We start from the raw sequence: 25,170 nt of genomic DNA on the forward strand, positions 1-25,170 counted from the left end.
GTGAGTGACCTCACAGTAAGATCCAACCAATCAGGGCAGAGCTACAAATGACTATGGAAACAGCTGCTAGTAAACAAAAAAGGCTGATGTCATCAAGAGACCAAATAGCCCCCAACTGCCATCTACACAGACATAGCACCAATGTTCACTTGGGTCAGCAGGGGCGAGGGTGAAGAAAAAGGGTAGGGAAAGAATGGTGGGAGGCTGGGAAGCTGGGGAGACCAAGGCAAGAGGAGCCTGGCAAAGGGAAAGGAAAGGCTTCCTGGTGCACACACAAGGGTCAAGGGCAATTTCAAAGAACTCAACCAGATTGCTACAAGTCCGTCTGTCCTCTTTCCACACCCGTGGGGGGAAAAGCATTTCACTGCCATCGAGGGGCTGCTCCTATTTCCTGTCTAGGAAGAAGGCCCTCAGTGACACCAGTCACCCACCTGGCACGTCTCCACGCCTTCCTTCCCAGGCAACAAGCATCTAAGGACATTTCAAAGACAAGACTCCAACCCCCTTCATGGGGGTGGGGTGGGGGGGGGTGCGGCGGGCAGGGCTGAACTGCTCACACCCCAGCTCCGCCTGTGTTGCTCCTGGCCCCTCTGCTCAATCTAGCATCCACTTGGGGCTTTTCCTCCAATCAGCCCAGCCTAACATCACTCCTCACTTTTGCTCTAGCCAAAGAAACAGTTCAACTGCTTTGCTAGTCACATTGTTTCTAACACACAAAGAATTCCATAATGATCACTGTGCTGTTAAAGAGTTCCCCGAAGATGACCCTGTGTCCATCACCGGCCGGGGGTGGGGGTGGGTGTATGAGTTTGGTATTTCGTTAACACCTGAGCTAAGCTCCCACAGCCCGTTTTTCTAGATGAAATCATGGACACACCCCTCACATGCTGCTCGCATTTCTCCTCCTCTCCCTAGACCACTTCAAGTATCACTCCCACTTCTGCCCAGCCGGCTGGTCCCCTGATCAGCCTCTCTTGGGGGCATTCCCAGCATTTAATGGCAGCCAGTTGTGGGGATGAACCTCACCCTGGCCTGGGCTAGCCTAACCTGTGCTCTCAATGGTGGAACACACTTAGCTTTTCTCCAAGGGTATCCCAAGGTGGGGCAGATCCCCATCTACTCTTGCCGGAATGGTGGAATCACCCCAACCGCGAGGGTCTCCTGCCATGGCAGCAGGAGAAACCCCAAACACCTGGCCTGTGCTTACGGGTGATGCAGCCCAGGCTACCGGAGGCCCGGTGAAGACGGCGTGCTGCAACTCTCACTCCGGCTGCTCTGTGACCCTCTTAAGCACTCTGGCAGGAATGGCGCCGCTTTACAACTCGGCCCCCTTCACTTGTAAAGTGGGAATGTTACTGCTAGCCTCCCTCCAGGGGTGGGCTTCATAATCACGGGCCGGGCTCAGCACAGAGAAAGGCTGGAAAAATCCCTTTAACCAAAAGATGCCAAGACTTTCAGACCAGCCTGAATCTCAGGCCTGAAATGTAGGAAATTTTAAGAGGTGAGCCCTGCTGGTTACACCATTGGACTTCTCTGGTCCAATCTGGTCCAATCAGCCTTCCCTAAAAGCTCCGTGGGAGGGCATCCATGGAGGAATGGATGGGCTACCTTAAGAACCCCCATGTCCAATTTGAAAGTTTCTTTTTCCAAACTAGGTCCATCCACCCTTCCCCCAACCCCGGAGCCTTTTAGGGCAAAGATCTCAATTCCCCTCAGCTAAGGCCCCCCAAGACCTTACGCTAGTGTGACCTTACCCAGGCCACTAATAACCCTGAAGGACACCCACCCCGACTGCCCAAGATGCCCATGGCCACCAGCTATGGGGTAGAGGCTCCGTGTCACTTGGAGCTTCTCAAAGACTGTTCTAACCACGACCCACAGGAGGATGACCCTGGAGGGCAAAGGAGATGGGGAGATAAATAGATACACGGGGATCCTAACCATCAGGCTTTGCCATCATTGCTACTTTTGGCCCTTCTAAAAGTGGGAAGCCATGTGCCCTTCGTCACCCAGTCTAAGCAAGATGTGAACGTGGTCCCTGCAGCATGGTCCTATGACTCACAGCACGTATATCCCAAATTCATTATGGTTGTACCATAGCATCACCTCACAGAAGCATCAGCACAGCAACATTTACAAGTCACTGTGGCAGCAAAGCACCCTCACCATGGTTGAGCCATGCCCAGTGAGGCCTAAACGAGGTGAGAGGGTTCTGAGTCGCTGGAAGGCTCCCCAGGATTAAAATCCCCTTCTCTGTAGCTTAACTATAGTAGCACCTCCAGTCAGGGCTAACCTTGTTCAAAGTTACACCCGCTACACAAGGAGTGCAGGGGCCTCTGTTCCAAAGTAGTTTACACACGTGCAGGTGCTCAGCTGGAAGAGAAGTTCCCTGAGCAAAGAAGTTTCATGAAGCCCCTCGACTGAGGCTTCCTCCAGCTCCTGGCCAGGCACTGCCACTGAGCAGGTCCTAGGCCTGTCCCAGCCAAGTGGTTGGCAAGGGAGATGGTTACTCCAAGGTTGAGAAGGAAGGGACCAATGCCTCCTTGCCCCGCCCCATCTTCAAATGCCACTGAGGGTTCCTAGTGATGAACTTCCAAGTCTGAGGAACCTCCCAACTCATTTGGTGAACTTCCAAAATAAAAATTTCACTCAGCCACCCATGTGATCATAAAGAATAAATGAGTATCTCGGCCACTGTGTTTTCAAGTTAATTCCTTTTTTTAAACAAGCCCCTAGCAACAAGATGCACCCGCACCAGGACAACCAGGGCCACGCAAACAGCACCCACCACCTTGGAAGCTCCTGGTCCCTCCATGGGTAGGGGCTGCCTCAGAAGGGGGAAGGCATCTTGAAGGCATCCTGGACCCTCTCTGTGACCCCTGCCCGCCCCAAATACCCGCCCCAGCTCCCATGTGCTCACAGCTCGGCTCTCGGCCACACCGACACCCATGAGAAGGACCTGAGCCCGTATCAGCTCAAGACATGATGGCCCAAGAACAAGAAGGCCCATTCATATCCAGCTGAATGGAACGAACACCTGCTGTGCCTTGGATGTGGAGGCCGTGGTAAGAACAGTGGCCCCTTCAGGTGACCTTTCCTGACCAGCTAGTTACAAACCCCACGTCTCTACAAGACAGAGGGTGGGTGGGGAACCCACCTCCATTGCCCCAATCTTTCAAACGGAGCCCCTCACCTTCCCCAACCCTACTCCTGCCCTCCCATGGTGGCGATTCATGGCTCACTGGGCCATGTCCCGGGTGCTCCAGGAAGAGACCCGTCGGTCGGTCTGAGATTGGAGGCAGGCGGTGGGGGGAGGGGGCTTTCGGAATCATCTGGGGCTCAGGCCCTGCTCCCCATCAGCCACACCGAGTTCTCGTCTCCAAGCTCAGCAGGAAAGACTGGGAAGGACGCACACAAACGTCTCTGGGAAGAAGGGCGGGTGAGGCCACTGAGACGTGAAGGGCAGCGGCCACCCTGGGTTTGGCCACGTTGCTGGAGAAAAGGGCGAGAAGACTCGAGGCAGGTTAACTGCCCACTCCCTTTCTCCAGCCTCCCTCACCGTCCACCCAGAACAGGCAGGTCCCCTCCTCAGAAAAGTGCATCCCCGTGAACTTGGCCTTGCCCACTTTTACCACGTCTCTCTGAGAAACTTCCCCAAGAGCTGAGTTATGAGGCCACTCAGGAGAGTAAGGGCTGCGTGTCAGCTGTGAGCACAGGCAAGGAGGGAGGCCTTCTTGCTGCTTCACTCCAGGGTGGCCTGGACCCTCCGTTTTTCATTCCAATCCCGAGGGGGAGGAGCTCGGAATCGTCTACTCCAGGCACATCAAGAGCCCCATCCCTCGGGTAAGGCCGCCACTGACTAGCCCCAGAAATCCCCTTCTACGGGAGCCACGTAGGACAAACCGGTCCCGGTGTGGCTTACCCAGAACCCTGGCCACAGGCCTTTGTCTGACCCCAAAGATGAGCTGGGGCAGGGCAGTGCTCCAAGCAGCACAGAGAAGCACACGCTGTTGCTGACCACAATTTTCCCGAACTGCATCAGGCACCCACGACCTAAGCATGCGGGCGAACGCCGACCCTACGACTGGGTCCAAGGGCCTGGGCCTCCCAAACGTGCCCACCACCCCCAACTGTCCCGTCTCAGGAGGATTTCACGCCCACCCTGTCCTCGACGTTCACCTAGGTGCCCTCACTCACCATCACCGGTGAGGTTTCTGGGGTCCGGAGCAGGCTGCAGGCCACAGGCCACAAGCACGCACACTGAAGAAAGCGGGAGAAAGACCTCCGCTTGCTGCCAACACATCTCATTAGCCCAGGAAGTCTCGAGGGCAAAGCCCGAAGTCAACCCCAGTGGGGGAGCAGCTGATGGGACCGCAGAGTGTGACTCGAGGCAAACACTAGCTTTCTCTCCAATTTGGCCTCCAAAACAGAATACACCCCGTCTGGTAGGAAGAACGCCCTCGTTGATCCCACGCCCTTGGAGCGTGCTGTCAACTCCTAATGACTGCAAACAAGCCTGCCACAGAAAATACTTATGCTCATCTTTCTGGTGCCTTCATCAGCCCTCATCTCATTTGAACGAAACCTCTGCCTTTGGAGGGAGAATCCGAGTACTCTCCACTCCCTCCCACAGGAGACTGTCACTCTGGAGGGTCTGGCTCTGGCTGCAAGTGTCATTCCACTGCTACCAAAAACCCGTATCCGTACCTGCTCCAAAACAGAACACATACCTGCTACGCTGGAGGTCTTGCACCGCCATTCCTCTGCTCTACTGTATCAGACTATTACTAACTACAGGACTAGCATTGCTCCGGAAAAAGGAGATGCGTGCCAGGAAACAGCATTTCATAGGTGCTTCACTCATGGATGCCGTAACGCTCAAAAGGACAACCAGCCTTGCAATCCACAGCTGGGAAGGGTGGCCAGAGCAGCCCGTTCTCCGAACAGCCAGCACCCAGACGCTGGGCCGTCGGAAGCGTATTGTTTCCTCTCACCTCCCTCGGCACTGGGAGCGGAACCGCCCCGTTCCCACCGACATGGTACCACACGCGAGCCGCCTGGGTTCACTTACATCTCTCACTGTCGTTCTGGTCGGCAATGGCCTCCTCCAGGGCGACCGACTTTGGCTTTTTGTCCTGACTTCCTTTCAGCCTTTCCCAGTCAGCGGGGCTGAATTTGCGCACCTCGGAGTCTTTGGTCGTCGGGTGGCCACCTTCTCGCTCTTTCATCTCCAACTCTGAGAAGCGCATCACTGCACGCTACAAAGAGAACGGAGATGGAAAAAAGACACACCTTACCACCAAAGCTATTTCACTGCCCTTACCTTAAAGGAAAGTATCTGCAAAGAAAAGTTTGCCCAAAACCAACCACAATTTATGATACAACTGAGATATTTTAAAATTGAACGATAAAAACGTAAGAGTGTCTATGTGTAACTAGTCACACACTCTTTATTCGTAAAGCCCTATGTATGTAGAGATATATGTGGTGTGTATGTATAGCCATACATACACTGTGGCATACAGACAGACATTCTCTTTCGAAGGTAAATAAAACAAAACAAAAATACAACGCAAAGAAAGCGAAACAAAAACACAACAGAAAAGAAAACAAATGCACAATGAATAAAGACGACCATGGCCCACAAACTTCCCTTTGTATATTTGGAAATGAAATTTAACTCAAAAGGTTTATGGAAGATTCTAGTAATAAAAATTTGAAGAACTGACCTCACAGTAAGCAGCGGGTAGACATAAAATACTGTCCTCTTGTAATCCTTCCATCTATGTCATTAAAATGGGCACTCAATGGATCATTTAGATAACTTCATCCATTTTTATAAGCATGAACCAATGTTTTTCTTAACATTGCAAAACAATTTGGCTTTATTTGTCTTTTAATTAAAAGTAAAATACCTTAAGGAAATTCCTATACAACATCTATCATTCACTAGCAAGTTAAATACATACTCTATCCCTTTAAGCAAGGTTTGTGTTTTTGGTTTTTTTTGTTTGTTTGTTTTTTTGGTGGAAAAACAAAATTGCACGAATCTCACAGACATGCGGCCGCTACACACCTCCACCAAGTATCACGTAAGGCATTCTGAGCAGCGCTTTTAGGTATATTTGTTAACGTACAGTAACGGCAGAGAAATCAAAGCGACTGATAGGTAAACATCACGCAGTCTTTTAGACATCCTTCGCAATAATTAAAACTTCCGTTATCAGCATTCGAGTGGAGTTCGCTTAAAATCTACAGAATAACTTCAAGTATCCACTTACGTCCCCTTACTGGACACATTTCAAACATTTAAATTATCCTAAGCTTCATTAACCAAATCAGCCCGGTGTCCTGCCCTATCATACCCCCGGCCCCCTCCTCTTCACACATTACAAAAACCTGACAACTGGTCAGGCTCCTGAAATTCGGGTGGGGGGGGCTCACCTGCAATGCCCGCTGCTCCCGGCCGAGCTGACTGGAGTCTGCGTACAGTCCGGTAGCGACACACTTGAACCGGGCACCCACGTAACCCGCGGAGTTTGCGATTCTCTTTGCCAGCTTAGATGGCTTCGGGTTCAGAACTTTGCCATCGGTTGATCCTGCCTCGTCAGCTCCGTCTTTGGTGTAGGTGGGGGTGACGTCCACACTCGGTGGGGCACTGCCCACGCAAAATGGTCTGGGATCCTCTTGGGTTTTCCCGAAAGTGACCGCAGAGCCGTCGCTCCCCAGGGTCGGCTCCAGGAATGGAGTCGAGACCGGCGTCGCCAGGTTCTCCTTGTTGGTTACCGCTGGAACATTCTCCTTGCTTAAGCTGGAAACTGGCTGGCCCGGAGCCTGTTTGAAAGTATAGGCTTCGTGGAAGTCACTGATGCGCCCCAACTCCTCTCTCAGGGCAATGAAATCCCGCTGTGGCTGTAGGGCCACATTTTACTTTTTTATTTTTAATATATGTTCACATGTTTCCATAAAGGATCCAAGGTGGCCCATAACGTAAGGACACACAATATTAGCTTTAAAAAAACATGAAAAAAAAAAAAAAGGGAAATCATGATCCTGGAAATGGGTTGCATCCTTTTAAGGGGTGAGAATAACAGAATGAGTGAGCCAAAGATTTGGGAAAGGATCTCACATTTCCAAATGTCCAAATCTTAAAATTGCACCAAGTGGGAATGTAGCTGTGGCAGTATTAACCTGAGAGAGCTCTATGATCGTTGTCTTGACTCATCACTTGCTTGCAAGGTTATAAATGACAGGGTAAGTGAAGGAGGGCAAGTAGACAGATAAGAGTCATTTCCTCATTCTCAAAAGAAGGGGCATCACCTAGGGGACTCCAAAATCCTACAGGAATCATCTGGATATACTAAATTTTCTAGGTGGCAAAAGTATCTCATTTGACCCTAGCAGCCAGATGGAACTTAGAAAAGTAGTGAAAAGCTACTCAACTGAATGCACGTCATATGACTACGAGCACGTCAGTGAAAAGTTCAAGGGAAGATGCTGTGGAAGAGCAGTTCACCTTGTGCTTGAGCGTCCTCAGAACGTGCAATGGGAGGTGCAGCACCTGCTCTGTCTCACAGGGACCCTCCAACCTCTAAACGCATCTTTCCTGGGAAGCTGAATTCAAAAAGTCAATTTAAAAACAAGATAGGGCTTCCCTGGTGGCGCAGTGGTTGAGAGTCCGCCTGCCGATGCAGGGGACACGGGTTCGTGCCCCGGTCCGGGAAGATCCCACATGCCGCGGAGCGGCTGGGCCCGTGAGCCATGGCCACCGAGCCTGCACGTCCGGAGCCTGTGCTCCGCAATGGGAGAGGCCACAACAGTGAGAGGCCCGCGTACCACAAAAAATTAATTAATTAATTAATTAATTTAAAAAAGATAAAAGTCTCTAGTAGAGAAATTGTATCAGAGCCTAGTATTAAGAGCTGTAGAGCCACAAGTTTCCCATGATACAGCCTTAGCAGAGGCTGTTAAGGCAGTGACAGAAAATTTGTACCGAGGGAAGTAGCAGAAGAGTTTGCCTACAATTCACGAAAAGGATCCCTGCACTTGGCCTGAAGGAAATCAGCAAAATTTGTAACAGCTTGTGTATTTGTATGCGGGATTGAGAATGAATTTAATTTTTTGATTTCTCTGAATTATCACATAAGATTCAGAAGATGCTCTCTCTGCCTAGAAGCCACCCCACTGGGATAACTATGCCTACGGAGTTCCTTTGCCTATGACTCCTACTTGCTAACAGACTGGCAGCCTGGCCCCAGGGCCTGGTCGCTGCTCCCAGTGCAATGGTGGATATGGTGTCAACGGTTGCAAAATCAAAGCCCCTTACATCCTCTCCATGCCTCGGTCCCACCCCCCACCCCACTCACCATTGATGTTCAGGAAGGGGAAGGCGTCCTGGATGGGAACGTGGTGCTGTGACTGGTCCAGCTCATCTTCCTCATCTTCTTCATCCACATCATTATCTTTCTCATCCCAAGGAGCAGATCCAGTGGATCCTACCCGAGAAACACACACACACACACACAAAGGTCAAAAGTGAGGCGCTCACGTTGCACTGTCATCCCTGCAGCTGACCCACTGTTCAAGCTAGGCACTGCCAGCACAGAGGTTCCTTGGGTTCAGTGTGCACCCTCAGTGCCAAAGAGTGGGAACCAAGGGTGTTCACCCCACTCCCAGCTCCTCCTACGGAGCCCCAGTGCAAGCTCTCATCCCCTCCCCTATCCAGGAGCTGCAGACCCTACTCCCTTCTCCTAGAAATCTTTTAATTCCTACTCTAAACCCCTTTCCACACATTCGCATCCCTTCTAAGGACCCAAGGAGCACAGCTTCTCTCCTTTATAAGCTTACTGTGAAGACAGACCCTTCCCTCATGGCAGAGCCTCACTAGATGCACTGGAGGTCAAGTCTAAATTATCTGGCTCTTAGTCGGAACTGGCTCAACATTGAGTAAATATAGGGATCAGGTGGTATTCTCCTAGGAAAAATACCATACAAATTAAATGATCACTTACCCATCATTTATAAAGAGAACTTAACAGCCTTCATAATGTCATGGCAATTGATTCTTAGAACAGCCTTTGAAATACGCAGGAAAGATGAGAACCCAGATTTTATAGTGGAAGAAGCTGAGGCTCAAAACGTTGAACGACTTGATTCAATGTCCCACAAGTAGTGAAATGGAAAGACCGAGGTTTATAACTCAGACCTTCTAAGTTTTAAGCCCTCCTTCTTCTAAACTACCTGGCCTCTCTTCTCAGTGTTGAGTCCCAAGAGAAGTTATTTTTTATAGAACTCAATACCCCCTCTTCTTTCTAATGCTTTACTGTTCCACTGGGTGGGCAGGAAGACTGTGCTGAGTTTATATCTTTTGTTCTCTGGGTTCTTTCTAGGGACAGCATTTCTTGCTTTATTTACCAGTCTTCAACATTGTTAAGCGAGGCGACTTTCAAGTCGACTATCGCTTTAAGGGTCCAGCCCGGAACCTGGCACACTGTCCACCTTCTCCCCAGCAGCTGGGGCCTCACCTGGGTTAATGATAGAGCCCTGGGGCTGGGGGATGTCACACACTTGATATATCTTCACTGGGTTCATGGGCACCTCCTTGGTGCCGTCGTACATCAGGTTGAATTCCCTGCTCTTGTTGACGCACAGCGGAGCTGGGCCTTCCATTTAGCTGGGTCGGGGTCGTCCACCCCTTCCTGGTACTTCCCCTGTCTCCACAGCCCAGGCCTGAGGCATAGGAAACTGCAGTGAGTGCCTGCTTGTTGCCCAGAAACACTGGAAAGTGTGCCCGCCCTCCCTCGTACAGACACAGATACACACAGCCCTGCCTGACCGCCCCATCACCCCAACTCCAATTTACAGAGACTGCAGCAGAAAACACCACGCTGGGGACCAGGCAAGGCAGGGCCCAAGAGAAATTAAACCAAATGCAAATACAGTATTTTAAAAAGAGGAGCCTCATCTCAAGTGCTTGTGCCAGCATCATCTGTCAACACTACAATGGCCTTAATGAAGGGTTGAAAATAAAGAAAAATCTGGAACAAGTATACACCAAAATACTAATGGTAACTTTTGGATAGCAAGACTTCAGGTAATTTTGTTTTGTTTTGCTTGCCTTATTTTTTTTTCACATGAATTGCTTATATAATAAGAAGAGAAAGGGAGGTGGCGTATGATATGAAGAATTTAGGCTTGCTGTTCCCTCTCCCTTCAGTCTTTAATCTGATGCACAAATAACTGTTGAAACCAAGTACCTTTAGGAGTAGCAGCCCATAGGAGGGCAGGAAGCACGCTCTGGGGGTTCAGCTGGCCTCAGTGCGAGGCTGAGGGCCTCAAGTCCTAATAAACTCACACCACCTGCCTTTCCCTGCTTCCTCAAACTCCCACATTGGGAACATTTTGCTGGGAACACCAGGGGCTGGTGGCCTGGGCCAAAACCAGTGGGGCCCCGCCTCTCTGGTTTTCAATTTCCAGGTCTAACAGGCATTTATGTGTCTGTTCACGGGATATCAGCCCTCCCCCACTGTTAACGTATCTCAGATGTCTACACTTTCTTCAGGGCTGTGACGTACGTGCTGGTGCAGAAAAGGGGGATGTCTTTTGCAGAGGACTCAAGATCAAGAGAACGAGATGGACCGGCCAGACTGCTCCCACTTGATGTTAGGAAGATAAGGTGGCCGTGTAGTTAGAATTCTGCAGGGGAACATAGCCTATAGAGTCTATGGGTTTGCGGATCCACAACTTTTATTTTTTCAGTAATGCCAACCAAGCTCATAAGAGACTGACATATAATCCAGAATGCCAGTCTACTCGTTTTCAAAGGGGGATAAAGCTGGTCAGTGACCAGCATGGTTAAGTCCAATAACCTGGACATAACCATGTATGATCTCAACCAGTAACTCCTGTATCTGGTTTCTAATGACAATTCCAAGAACATAAGACCCACTCAACATTTAAATCCAAATTTTCAGATGACTCCAAAGCTAAATGGAAATGATTTGATATTGAACTCTAAATCTGCATTATCTAGACTATCTCTTACCCAGTTGGGTAACCCAGAATCGACAGTAAAAGGCTCCTGCTTTCCCAAAAATCACAGGGCGTAAGAATGAAAAGCACTGGAAAGGCAAGACCCCCAGTGAATTTGCAAAGCTGCTCTTGTGTCTTTTTCTTTTTGACCTTGAAGCCAGGAGAAATTCTAAAAATACAAATGTATTCATTTTTAAAACTTGACTTTACTATTGTTCAGATCCCCAAGCCTACAAAAATAATTTTATTTTTTAAAAAATGCTCCCTGCCCCAAAGGAGTTTACAATCCCTTAAAGGAGACAGATGAGTCCACAGATCAGAAATACAGATACTATGTGAACACCAGTAAAACTGCCTAATCCATAAAGAGTCGGGGGGTAGGTATGGTTGGCCAAGTTTATCAGAATTTATGATTCTAGGGCTGCATCTTGAACATGGGTAGAAGTTAACCAGGTGAGAAGCGTGGGTCACGATACTCTAAGCAGAAGAAGCTTTATGGGCAAAGGCAGAGGCTGAAAAGCACAGTGCTTAGGGGACCTACAAGCAGTTCAGCTTGCGTGGAGGCAGCATGAGATCAAAGTCTGGGCTTGTAAGTAGGAACCATGCCAAGGGGTTTGGACCTGATTCTTAGAACACTGAGAACCACTGAGAGATTTAAGCAGGTTGTGATGTGATCAGATTTAAGTTTTAGAAAGAACCCTCTAGCTGCAGGACTGAAAAGGGTTTGAAGGGAGGCAAGGCATGAAGATAACACATAGTCTCTATATAATCCATATAATAGTGTCACTAGGGTCTGAACTAAGGAGGTGGCAGTAGGGATAGAGGATACAGGTAACGAACGAGCCGTTAAAGACGCTGACTTGACAAAGCTTGATGATGAACTGATTCCTTGAAGAAGGTGAGAGAGAAATCAAGGATGATTCCCTGGTTTAGGGTTTGGGAGACTGGGTGGGTGGTGATGCTGGCCACTGAGATAGGAGCAGGTTTAGAAAGATGATTTCCCTTTGGAAATGTCGGATTTCAAATGCCTGTGGAAGGCCTAGGGGAGAATGCCCAGCATGCCCAGGGCAGTTTTTTATCCCCACTCACCTCTCACATCACCTGAGGGACTCTCCCTGCCTGCCTCCAGCCTGGAAGAAGGTCCACCAGATTACTGACATCTCTGCCCTGTGGGCAAGGACCAATTTCTTTTCATTTCTGTATCCCGGCTCAGGCTTTAGCACACAGTAGGTCAACGTGTATTTGTTGAATTGCCTCAAATTTACAGAAATACACTTCTTGGGGAATGAATAAGTTGCTATTACGGATGGAAGGCCAGAAAAACAGCTATGAGCAGAAGGCCAAGGAGACACTGCAGAAAGTGCTGGAGGAGAAAATGCGTGCAGGACAGCAACTGCAGAGCAAACAGGTGTGGGGATGCTCCATAATCCTTGGGGCTGGGAACCCTGGGGCAGTCTGGGTGGCAAGGGAGCCAGCTGCACAACCCCCTGGAACCCCCAAGGCACCACCCTCTCCTCTGATCTCCCTCAGCGGTCCCTGGCCCTGGCCGAGCACAAGTGTGAAGAGTGGAAGAGCCAGTACGAGAGCCACCCCCAGCATGCAACTGTCCCCTACCCTGCCAGCCCAGTAATCATGAATGCCGTCTTCCTTCTCTTTTTTACAATGTGGTACATATGGATTTCTTTTGAATGAGATTTAACCAGCTTTTCAACCTTTCTTCTTTCTAACAATATCAGTACTCTCTGACTCTCCAAATGCGCCTTTTAAAGTTGATTTAATTTATGGAAAAATCACCCTTCATACTTTCCCTTTCTTTTTTAAACCTCCCCATGGTAGTGTAATGTAGTAGAAGGAGATTTGGCCTGGGAGCTTGGACACCAGGGTTCTAGCTGCAGTAACCCACAGTTACACACGTTATATTATTAAAGAAAAAAGTAACTTACAGAAATGTATGAGGCCATTATGCACATACACACAAATATATATTCACTCATATATCCATAAAAAAGTAGTCTGGAAGGTTCTATAAAATGTTAAAGGTGTTCACCCCAGGGTGGAGGAGATATATGTTAACTATATTACCCTCTTAAATTTTTACAGTAAATGTATATTACTTTTATAATTTAAAAAGCCAAACTTTTCATTTTTAAAAACCTAAAACATGAAAGAAAACTGGAAAACCAACAAAATTAAAACAATCCCTAAGTCTGAGGCAACGATTTTTTTATCCGAGTACAAGTGATGAATGAAAATACTAAGAATGGTGTGTGACACCTTAAAGTATAGAAAAAAATACAGTAAGGCAAGTAGGCATTAAGATAATAGAATATAAAAAGTTACCCAGATATATTCAGACAACGGACTACTATTCCAGTAATAAAAAGAAATGAATTACTAATATGAGCTACACGGATGAGTCACAACAACATGAGGAGCCAAAGAAGCCACGTGCAAAAGGGTACTTGTTGTATGCTTCCATTCATATGAATTTCTAGAATAGGAAACACTAATACATAGTGAAAGAAAGCATGTCAGTGGTTGCCTGATGCCAGGCCTGGGAAACTGACTGTAAAAGGACAAGAAGGAACTTTTTGCAGGTATTGGAAGTGTTCTGTATCTTGACTTTGGCGATGACAATATAGATATACACATTTGTCAAGACTTATCAAATTACATGCTTAGAACGGGTACACCTTGTTGAATGTAATTCATACTTCAATAAAGTTGATTTTAATGTTAAATTAAAAAGTCACCTATGGGTGGGCTTCCCTGGTGGCGCAGTGGTTAAGAATCCGCCTGCCAATGCAGGGGACACGGGTTCGAGCCCTGGTCCGGGAAGATCCCACATGCTGCGGAGCAACTAAGCCCGAGTGCCACAACTACTGAGCCTGCGTGCCTAGAGCCCATGCTCTGCAACAAGAGAAGCCACCGCCATGAGAAGCCCGCGCACCGCAACGAAGAGTAGCCCCCGCTCCCTGTAACTAGAGAAAGGCCACGTGCAGCAATGAAGACCCAACACAGCCAAAAATAAAATAAAACAAAAAATAAATTAATTAAACAAAAAAACAGCAAACCATTTAAAAAAAAAAAAAAGTCACCTATGGGGACTTCCCTGGTGGCACAGTGGTTAAGAATTCGCCTGCTAATGCAGGGGACGTGGTTTCAAGCCCTAGTCTGGGGAGATCCCACATGCCGCCGAGCAACTAAGCCCGTGCGCCACAACTACAGAGCCTGTGCTCTAGAGCCCGTGTGCCACAACTACCGAAGCCCACGTGCCTAGAGCCCATGCTCCACAACAAGAGAAGCCACCACAGTGAGAAGCCGGTGCACTGCAACAAAGACACAATGCAGCCCAAAATAAATTAATTAATAATAATTTAAGGGCCTCCCTGGTGGCGCAGTGGTTGAGAGTCCGCCTGCCGATGCAGGGGATACGGGTTCGTGCCCCGGTCTGGGAGGATCCCATATGCCGTGGAGCGGCTGGGCCCGTGAGCCATGGCCGCTGAGCCTGCGCATCCGGAGCCTGTGCTCCGCAACGGGAGAGGCCACAACAGTGAGAGGCCCGCGTATGGAAAAAAAAAAAAAAATAATTTAAAAAACAGTAGTCACCTAGATGTCTGAGCAAGACAGAGTCCCTTTAAGCTTTCAGTCCCAGCTCTTCTCTGAAGCCTCCCCTCATTCACCCTGGCAGCATGTGACCACTTTGCATCTCTTTAACAACTTATATTTATCGGTTCCATTCAGATTTGATGCTTGAAAAGTTTTGTATATTTTATGTCTATCTTCCATTCAACTTGGTTCCTCTAAGGCAGGAACAATAATCTCTTTCATAAATTGAGACCATTACAAAAACAGAATTATGTTCCCTTTCCTCCCAATCAGGGGAATTTGAAGTAGGATTGATGAAATCCTGGAAATCATAAGCAAAAATGTCATTTCTGCATTTTTATGGCCACAGGGTCCTGTGTTTTCATCAGATTCTGGAAGATATCACAGAGCCCAACAATGTTAAGAACCTCTGCTTTGAATCCATGTGCTTTCACTCAGCTCTGTGGTACAAGGCACCCTGCCCCTGGGGCAATCTGTCTGTGGTCCCTGCAAAGATGATAAACCCACATCAAAGACACTCACTCTTCTGCATGTCAGTGGACTCTACTGCCATCTCTTCCTCCACAATGACGTCACTATCGCCATCTTCAAGATTCATTTCTGTCTCATCTAGAACACTGTCTTCTTCCTCTTCCTCCTCCTCATCTTCCTTGGAGACATCCTTTAATGTGGCAAGTAGTCTGTTGTAACCAGAAACTTGTTCTGGTTCACTCTATGCTTCACTTTCAGAACTTGAAGTATCTATAAACTCTCTGACTAAAAGGAAAATGGGGATTTTAAAAACAAAAATTATACTGTTCTTGTTGCTACCCCACGACTACCATCAGGTCCACAGTGGAACCAAGTTCAGACTTTTCTAGATAAAAACTAGCTTTTCTGCAAATACGCAGTCCTATCTATTCAACCAAACCTAGCACCAAATTTGTTTAAAACAGCTAATCTAGCTATGATTCTAGAAGCGCTTCCTCTTCTTTGAACTGCTCATGTTCCACATGGGAAGACAGCAAACTAAACACATGGAGCTTTAGGTTATAAGGCGATCTAACCTATGTGTCAGACATTTGGCACCTTTAAAGGAGCAACAGGAAAACTTACAACAAAAAAGTGTAGTTTATTTCTGAGTCTGTGGTAATGAAATAAGACCTTTGATGATTTTGCACTCTATTTTATGTTAAGCAAACACGACATTCCCTCTTAGGATTCACCAAGAGCCCTCTGGTAAGCCTCCTTAACAGGCTAATCTCTCAGGACAGTTTCATACTCTATACTATGTTAGTTATCACAATGGCATTTTAACAGACATCTGCACTTAAAACTAAGCAATATTACTAAAGTATAGCTTACATCTAAAATCAAAGAGAGTGGAAATGTAGCCAAACTTTAGTACCATATATAATCTTAAAAGTAACAGTCCAGAATCTACTATCATAAAGAAGGTATAAAGCATTACCAGTTGACAAGTCTGTGGTTTTGCTTCCTTTCTGGAAACCCTGAGAAGAAACAGGCAATGTTAAACTTTAACTACTAGTATGTAGCAATTAGGAAAAGTCTAATGATACAACTTTAAATGAACATGGCAGACTATACCGTTATAAATACATTATATCTATTGTCAAGTAAAAACTCCATATGCATTTGGACAGGTTTTGGAAGGATATGCCAAATAGATAATAAGAGACGAATGAAAAAGTCTAACAAGACCACATGACAAATACTACAGTCACACAGTAACAGGCTCTCATCCAAAAGATGGGAAATTTTGGCAAATAAAAGCCCTCGGGGTTCACCTTTTCTAGCAAGTTTCTTAAGTAGACTATCCCTCTAACTGTTGATAAAGCAGCCCAAAGGGGTGGGATGAGCACTAAGATCATAACTGAGAGTCTGGACACTTAGAGAGGAGCCCACAACTACCCAAACATTACTTTCCTCATGGTCATTGAATAGATAGGTGATGTCGAGGGTCCCAAGCAATTCTTTTTTTTTTTTTTTTTTTTTTTTTGCGCTACGCGGGCCTCTTGTTGTGGCCTCTCCCGTTGCGGAGCACAGGCTCCGGACGCGCAGGCTCAGCGGCCATGGCCCACGGGCCCAGCCGCTCTGCGGCATGTGGGATCCTCCCAGACCGGGGCACGAACCCGTGTCCCCTGCATTGGCAGGTAGACTCTCAACCACTGCGCCACCAGGGAAGCCCCCAAGCAATTCTTTTTTTATTTTTTTTAACTTCTTTAATTTATTTATTTTTGCCTGCTATGGGTCTTCGTTGCTGCGCCCGGGCTTTCTCTAGTTGCGGCGAGAGGTGGCTTCTCTTGTTGCGGAGCAGGGGCTCTAGGCTCGCGGGCATCAGTAGTTGCACCACCCTGGCTCAGTAGTTGTGGCTCGCGGGCTCTGGAGTGCAGGCTCAATAGTTGTGGCGCACGGGCTTACTTGCACCGCGGCATGTGGGATCTTCCCGGACCAGGGCTCGAACCCCTGTCCCCTCCGTTGGCAGGCGGATTCTTAACCACTGCGCCACCAGGGAAGCCCCCAAGCAATTCTTTAAAAACATAGAAAACGAACACAAGCTTATAAAATCTCTGCCCAGTCGCCACACAGGAGGCGTGCCGTCTAGCATCAAACTACAGGCTCAACAAAGGGTAGGAAGACCGGCGAAGAACCCCATCTCAGGCGGGAAGCCGCCAGGATCCCCGGGCGAGCTAGGCCGGCGCCGGGGCAGCGTGGCACGCGGCGGGAGCTGCCCTGTCACTACCCCCGGGGCACCGGCGGACCAAACGCGGGGACACGCGGGCTCCCACCGGGAAAGGACGCCGGCAGCGCCGGTCCCAGCCTCGCCTCTCCATACCTGTCATAGAAGGGATGCTCCTCGCCGAAATCCCTTAGATGCTTCTTCTGCTTTTTAGTTAGGGAGTTGAGCAGCTGGCTCTGGCTCCGGCTCCGGCTCCGGCTCCCGCGTTTGACCATGGGGAAGACGTCAAGTCAGCCAACCTCCAAGAATCGCGTTTTTCACCTGGAAGTCGTCTCCTCAACCCACTCACGCGGGATTGCCAACGGCGCTTTACGGCGGAAGCAGGGTGCCATAAAGCAGACCCGCTTTACGCCGCGCTTGTACGACAGGCGTGGCTGTGAGAATCAGCCTGCATAAACGTGTAGTAACTGAGATGGTTGAATGCAGTGCCTTTGTATTATGCCATAATACAAATACCAACTAACATTTAAGGCTGCCGGTGCATCTCAATTCATCCTCACAACAGTAAACAAATAGGCCTTGTTAATAAGCCTGATATTGGAGATGAGAAAGCTGATGCTTACAAAAGGTTACACACACACTAGCAAGAGAGGAGATGGAAACCTAGTTCTCTCTGATGCGGCCACAGGCTTTTCCCACTAGGATCTGCCACATGCGTGTGCTGTGTGAAGAATGAGGACGCAAGGCTGAGATTCCCGCCCTTACCCTACCCCCTCATTTTCTGAAAGTATTGCAAGGGCCCTTGGTAACACATCTGTTCTGGCATTTTTCATGTTATAAAAGCAAAAACACATCCAGAGAGGTAAAGTGACTTTCCTAAATCACCCGGAGAGTCGATGTTAGAGAAAGCAGTAAAACTCAATAAAGTGTCTCAAAACTGAATTGGGGCAAATTGGGATGGAAAACTTTTAAAGGGTAAGTAACTTTTCTATATCTGGGCCGTGGTGGTGGTTACACCTGGTATACAATTACCAAAATTAATCAAACTGTACCTTTGAAATTGGTACATTTTAATGCAAGTAAATAATAATCTCAATAAACAAAGAGGTAAAAACAGCGCAACTGGACTTAATACTCTAGAGACAGGCAGAGTGTGCAGGGATACTTAAAAACCACAGGATAGGGCTTCCCTGGTGGCGCAGTGGTTGAGAGTCCGCCTGCCGATGCAGGGGACGCGGGTTCGTGCCCCAGGTCTGGGAAGGTCCCCCGTGCCGCGGAGCGGCTAAGCTCGTGAGCCATGGCCGCTGAGCCTGCGCGTCTGGAGCCTGGGCTCCGCAACGGGAGAGGCCACAACGGTGAGAGGCCTGCGTACCGAAAACAAATAAACAAACAAACAAAACATGAAAAAGTCTCCAAAGTCTTTTGGAGGTGGGCAGCATCAGTAGCGAATCGGCTGCTCCAGGAAGTCGTCAGAAAGGAAGATTTAATGTCCTTGTCACCCATACAGACATCACTGTGATTTCGCTGAAGTCCAAATCGGTTCACATAACCCCCTTGCTTGAAATCCTTTAAGGGTTCCTCACCTTACATGGGATTGGGCCTCAATGCCCCAGCAAGGCATGCAAGGCCTTTAGTGGGCTGAATCCTCACCTGTCCGTCTCTCCAACCTCTCTACTCCCACCCACCCACCTCAGCAACAGGGTCCACAGACAGTTCTCCAAACACATCTTTCCACCTTGCTCATGCTATTCCCTCTCCCTGGAACCTTCTTTCCCAGGAAACCCTGACTCAGTGCATCCTCTGTGCAACTCCCCATGACCTTTCCTCTCTCCTCCGCAGCAAGAGGAGCTTCTTTATCTTCTGGGTTCCTAAAACCCTTTGTAGACACCCTTCTAATCTAGCCCATGACAACATAATTATTTGTTAATTGCTTTGTCTCCCCCAACTAGACTATGAGGTCTTTCAAGGGGAAAGCCTGAGGTCTGAGCTTTTTAAATCATTAATGCCTAACATTATGACAGGAACATGGTAACTGTTTAGAAAATGTTTGATAAATGAATGAAGGTTTGCCTGCTAAGCCTCTGCCAGAAAAATGTGAAAAACAGAATGTAGTTACACCAACATTCCACTAGAGAGAGGGAGGTAAAACTTTATCCCCTCTAGTGTAGCATTTTAGCCTTGTTCTCAGTCAGGTGAATATAATCTGATAAAATATTTCAGTTTTAGGCTAGGCCTAATATAAAACAACCTCTGATAAGCTTGAGGAAACATAATTATTACAGGTCACTCTATGCCAGGCTCTGGGTTTGACAATGGATAGTTCTTCTGGGTACAGATGAATAGAAAGTGTAGGCACTATACATAATAGTGTTTTGCATTTTCAAGTTATGTAGAGTGCATTGAAATACATTACAAAGCTTTTCTCTTTTCAGACATAATCTCGTTATCTAAAACATGCTCCACCTAGAAAACTCATTGCTCCTTACACAATAAACGCTGTGGAATCCGATGACTACCCAGCTCTCTAATTTCCTGTTGCCCTATATCCCTCATACCCTGTCTTGAACACACACACATGCTGTTCATGAAGTCAGCTGAAACAACTCATACAGCCTAAAATCTAGAATCTAGATTAATCTCAAGTTCAATACCGATGTTCAATGAGCGTGACAGGCTGACAAACGCTCAAAGGCAGCAGATGACCCTCCCCCACCGGCCCCCAACCCCCAGCAGCACCAAAACTCTGACTGAGCTGCTTCCTTAGCACCCAGCATCTATCAGTTTAGCATTTATCACAGTGTATCGTAAGAGTCTGCATACTTATCCATACCTGGATGAGGCTGAGGGCTCCTTGAAGAGGCTGGAATGGATCTTATTCTTTCCCCCAGCCTCAACTACTAGCACAGCACCTGGCACGTGGTGTTTAGTGCATTTTTTTTAATGAATAAACAAGCTCATTTCATTATACAGGTAGCGAGAGACTGATTTCTGCCAGCACTCTCAGGAAGAGGCTGGATGGCTTTGGGGTGTATACAGTCATGTATGCATACATGTGGTGGAGGAGACTGTCTGATTTGAGGCATCTAGGAGGAGACAGATGTGTGGGTGCACACACACCTTCCCCAGAATCTTCCCAGATCAGTAGCTGAGGTGTCGGAGCTTTCATAATTAGAGAGTCATACCTTTGGATTATTTATGGCTCCCTGTCAACATATCTTGAACACATGTGCCCTTGTTACCACTTATATTATCACATAAATTTCAAAACTCAAACTTCCCCAGCATCTGATCTGTATCCTCAAATTGTGCTCCTTCCCCACCTTCCCATCCCTGCTCTGTTGAGAATCTCAGATAGACTCCTGTTTACTTTCTGTGGTTTGTATTAGGACATAGTTTGTCTTTTCAAATACATCACTATATGTCAAATATGCTCTTTCAAATCACGTACACCATAATACTTGCAAGGGATTAAAACACATCAACTTGTATAATTCCATGAGTTCATAATGATACTAAAAATTAAAAAAAAAAACTTGATTGGTCAACATGAGAAGATCCAGTGAATTGACTCCTTGTGTTGAAAATTAGTAAATGAAGGGAGAGAATCAAGCATTTCTTCTGCTTTTCCTATACAAACAGTACCACTGGGTAAGCAAAATTTAGGGGAAGGAAAAGCTTGCTTTCATAGAAATAGTCCAGCAAGTAAGTGAAGAAGAAATGATAGAATTAGAATATCACCTCATGATAGAATTAGAATGTGACCTCTAATGAATTCACGAATTTAGACATTGACTACCAATGACTGGTAACATCACAAAATGAAAGACAACCAGACGGTATACGCCTCCTGATGGAAGTCTAAAATATCAGCTATAATGAAATCTGATCAAAGTTCTAAATCCCACAATGTATTCGCGAGAGACACAGAGAACAGCAGAACATGTTCAACTGACAGTGTAAAAAAAAAAAAAAGACGACATTTATGAGACAATCAGAAATCTGAATACTGACTGGTTACATGATGATATTAAATAATTGTTATCATCTTTTTTTTAGGTGAAATAGTGCCATTGTAGCTATGTTAAAGAAAGAACCCTTATCTTTTAGATATTTAGAAATAAATATTTACAGATAAAATAATACAATGTCTGGGATTTGCTTCAAAAATAATACAGGGGCGGGAGTTAGGGGTAGTGGGTGGGCATACCTTGCATTGAAGCCGAGGGATGGGAACATGGGAGTGTATTATACTGTTTTGTCTACTTTTGTATATACTTGAAATTTTCCAAAGAAAAAGTTTTTAATAAAGAAAAACTAACACTTTTCTGAATACTCTGACCATCTTGTCTTAAGGGACAGCCACCCCCCTCCCACCCCTTGAGATCGTTATCCTAGGGAGTCTCCCCGAATTGAAAATACCCAAGTAACATTAATTCATCAGCCTCTCTTTACAAACTAGTATAAAAGATTATTTCCTGGATTGTTTTTACCCCTGAAAATACTGAGTCCCTGAGGGCAAAGGGCAAAGACAACCCTGCAGGAGGGAAAAGGAAGGGCTGAGCGTGAGAAGAAGAAAGGGAAGAACAAATTTTGCCTTTATTACAATTTTCCCAGGGCCTTCACTAGTTGGCACATGCATCTTCTTTGTGTGGGTTTTACTAAGAGAACTTTCACTGGAGGCATGAAAAATATGTTTCAATTCCGAACTCTCAGGTTAAAATTTCACAAAGCATCCCCTTTTATGTTGTCAAAGGCTAATATAAATATTTTCAGAAGCGGGCTCAGTGAGCCAATGATGAGAGCACTTGGGTGGAGCTAGGGCACAGTTGTGTCTGAACCTGGGAACAGTCTAGACCTGTCCATAGGACTACAATGACATGGAAAGCAGGAGAGAGTAAAGAGTCACATCAAGTGCTCAAGAGTATAGCTTTTTATAGCAGATCTCTGGAAGAACACCAAGAAACTGGTTGCCTCTGGGGAGGGAAGCTGGGGCACTTGGAATAGGGTGGGAGGAGAAAAAACATTGTATGACTTTATTGTCATAGCCAGGTTATACTGTGGTTAGTGCCTTAGTATGTATGATGACATTTGCAAGCAGCCTTTTGTTTACGTAAGTGACTGTACTTTTTATCTTGAAATGAGACAGAAGACACATGTCTGTTTGTTTCTGGGTTCCTTGGCTGGGCCATCTGCTGGCACTACCTGCTGTTTGCATATTTTCTTGATACTCCCTCCCTTTGCCTCCGTACGCCACCCTAAGCTCCCAGAATCTAATTAGGAGTAGATGGTCCCCAGAATGACAAAACTAGGATTTTAATAGTTGTAGTGCGACTTCTATAGGTGTGACATGGTATTGGACAAAGCTCCAATTCTCTCACAGACGCTCCTCTAATAGCAGAGGCAGTGAACACTATCTTTGATGGCTCCTATTTTACCTTAAATATTCAGGTGAATTCTGTGGTTTATGATTGACATTGTAAGTTACTATTAGAAAAAAAGTGTCTCTGTGTTTATCCTGTGGTTTTTGTTTTGTTTTGTTTTTTCGGTACGCGGGCCTCTCACTGTTGTGGCCTCTCCCGTTGCGGAGCCCAGGCTCCGGACGCGCAGGCTCAGCGGCCATGGCTCACGAGCTTAGCCGCTCCGCGGCACGGGGGACCTTCCCGGACCGGGGCACGAACCCGCGTCCCCTGCATCGGCAGGCGGACTCTCAACCACTGCGCCACCAGGGAAGCCCTATCCTGTGGTTTTTAAGTATCCCTGCACACTCTGCCTGTCTCTAGAGTATTAAGTCCAGTTGCGCTGTTTTTACCTCTTTGTTTATTGAGATTATTATTTACTTGCATTAAAATGTACCAATTTCAAAGGTACAGTTTGATTAATTTTGGTAATTGTATACCAGGTGTAACCACCACCACGGCCCAGATATAGAAAAGTTACTTACCCTTTAAAAGTTTTCCATCCCAATTTGCCCCAATTCAGTTTTGAGACACTTTATTGAGTTTTACTGCTTTCTCTAACATCGACTCTCCGGGTGATTTAGGAAAGTCACTTTACCTCTCTGGATGTGTTTTTGCTTTTATAACATGAAAAATGCCAGAACAGATGTGTTACCAAGGGCCCTTGCAATACTTTCAGAAAATGAGGGGGTAGGGTAAGGGCGGGAATCTCAGCCTTGCGTCCTCATTCTTCACACAGCACACGCATGTGGCAGATCCTAGTGGGAAAAGCCTGTGGCCGCATCAGAGAGAACTAGGTTTCCATCTCCTCTCTTGCTAGTGTGTGTGTAACCTTTTGTAAGCATCAGCTTTCTCATCTCCAATATCAGGCTTATTAACAAGGCCTATTTGTTTACTGTTGTGAGGATGAATTGAGATGCACCGGCAGCCTTAAATGTTAGTTGGTATTTGTATTATGGCATAATACAAAGGCACTGCATTCAACCATCTCAGTTACTACACGTTTATGCAGGCTGATTCTCACAGCCACGCCTGTCGTACAAGCGCGGCGTAAAGCGGGTCTGCTTTATGGCACCCTGCTTCCGCCGTAAAGCGCCGTTGGCAATCCCGCGTGAGTGGGTTGAGGAGACGACTTCCAGGTGAAAAACGCGATTCTTGGAGGTTGGCTGACTTGACGTCTTCCCCATGGTCAAACGCGGGAGCCGGAGCCGGAGCCGGAGCCAGAGCCAGCTGCTCAACTCCCTAACTAAAAAGCAGAAGAAGCATCTAAGGGATTTCGGCGAGGAGCATCCCTTCTATGACAGGTATGGAGAGGCGAGGCTGGGACCGGCGCTGCCGGCGTCCTTTCCCGGTGGGAGCCCGCGTGTCCCCGCGTTTGGTCCGCCGGTGCCCCGGGGGTAGTGACAGGGCAGCTCCCGCCGCGTGCCACGCTGCCCCGGCGCCGGCCTAGCTCGCCCGGGGATCCTGGCGGCTTCCCGCCTGAGATGGGGTTCTTCGCCGGTCTTCCTACCCTTTGTTGAGCCTGTAGTTTGATGCTAGACGGCACGCCTCCTGTGTGGCGACTGGGCAGAGATTTTATAAGCTTGTGTTCGTTTTCTATGTTTTTAAAGAATTGCTTGGGGGCTTCCCTGGTGGCGCAGTGGTTAAGAATCCGCCTGCCAACGGAGGGGACAGGGGTTCGAGCCCTGGTCCGGGAAGATCCCACATGCCGCGGTGCAAGTAAGCCCGTGCGCCACAACTATTGAGCCTGCACTCCAGAGCCCGCGAGCCACAACTACTGAGCCAGGGTGGTGCAACTACTGATGCCCGCGAGCCTAGAGCCCCTGCTCCGCAACAAGAGAAGCCACCTCTCGCCGCAACTAGAGAAAGCCCGGGCGCAGCAACGAAGACCCATAGCAGGCAAAAATAAATAAATTAAAGAAGTTAAAAAAAATAAAAAAAGAATTGCTTGGGGGCTTCCCTGGTGGCGCAGTGGTTGAGAGTCTACCTGCCAATGCAGGGGACACGGGTTCGTGCCCCGGTCTGGGAGGATCCCACATGCCGCAGAGCGGCTGGGCCCGTGGGCCATGGCCGCTGAGCCTGCGCGTCCGGAGCCTGTGCTCCGCAACGGGAGAGGCCACAACAAGAGGCCCGCGTAGCGCAAAAAAAAAAAAAAAAAAAAAAAAGAATTGCTTGGGACCCTCGACATCACCTATCTATTCAATGACCATGAGGAAAGTAATGTTTGGGTAGTTGTGGGCTCCTCTCTAAGTGTCCAGACTCTCAGTTATGATCTTAGTGCTCATCCCACCCCTTTGGGCTGCTTTATCAACAGTTAGAGGGATAGTCTACTTAAGAAACTTGCTAGAAAAGGTGAACCCCGAGGGCTTTTATTTGCCAAAATTTCCCATCTTT

The 25,170-nt window shown here is 47.5% G+C and overlaps 3 protein-coding genes and 1 pseudogene across 5 annotated transcripts in view; 2 read left to right on the plus strand and 2 right to left on the minus strand.

The window, feature by feature from the left end:
- LOC309807995 (BCL-6 corepressor-like) overlaps positions 1-6,924 on the minus strand; it is a gene marked incomplete at its 5' end in the record, with an annotated part of 18,918 nt that extends 11,994 nt beyond the window's left edge. Inside the window, 3 exon segments of the mRNA XM_082628006.1 lie at positions 5,072-5,258; positions 5,730-5,783; positions 6,445-6,924. Coding sequence (XP_082484132.1) covers positions 5,072-5,258; positions 5,730-5,783; positions 6,445-6,924 — 721 coding nt within the window.
- LOC309807088 (uncharacterized protein) overlaps positions 1-25,090 on the plus strand; it is a 457,860-nt gene extending 432,770 nt beyond the window's left edge. Inside the window, exon 4 of the transcript XR_014294485.1 lies at positions 23,870-25,090. The gene's annotated coding sequence lies outside the window, so the exon portion shown is untranslated. The remainder of the gene's footprint in view (positions 1-23,869) is intronic.
- LOC309808828 (centrosomal protein of 78 kDa-like) overlaps positions 1-25,170 on the plus strand; it is a 1,511,271-nt pseudogene that overhangs the window by 675,792 nt on the left and 810,309 nt on the right. The window lies entirely within an intron of this gene.
- On the minus strand, positions 6,852-17,733 carry LOC309807100 (interferon regulatory factor 6-like). Of its 2 annotated transcripts, none has more exons than XM_082626340.1 (4): positions 17,477-17,733; positions 9,525-9,729; positions 8,367-8,495; positions 6,852-7,010 (listed from the first exon to the last, which is right to left on the minus strand). In XM_082626340.1, the coding sequence occupies exons 2-4, from the start codon at positions 9,667-9,669 to the stop codon at positions 6,928-6,930; spliced, it is 357 nt and encodes a 118-aa protein (XP_082482466.1). In that variant the 5' UTR covers positions 9,670-9,729; positions 17,477-17,733; the 3' UTR covers positions 6,852-6,927. The 2 variants fall into 2 exon arrangements, with proteins under 2 accessions (XP_082482466.1, XP_082482465.1); XM_082626339.1 differs by lacking the exon at positions 17,477-17,733 and adding an exon at positions 15,163-16,346.

Source organism: Mesoplodon mirus, assembly GCF_964341445.2.
Source record: "Mesoplodon mirus genome assembly, chromosome: 7".
NCBI classification, from domain to species: domain Eukaryota; kingdom Metazoa; phylum Chordata; class Mammalia; order Artiodactyla; family Ziphiidae; genus Mesoplodon; species Mesoplodon mirus.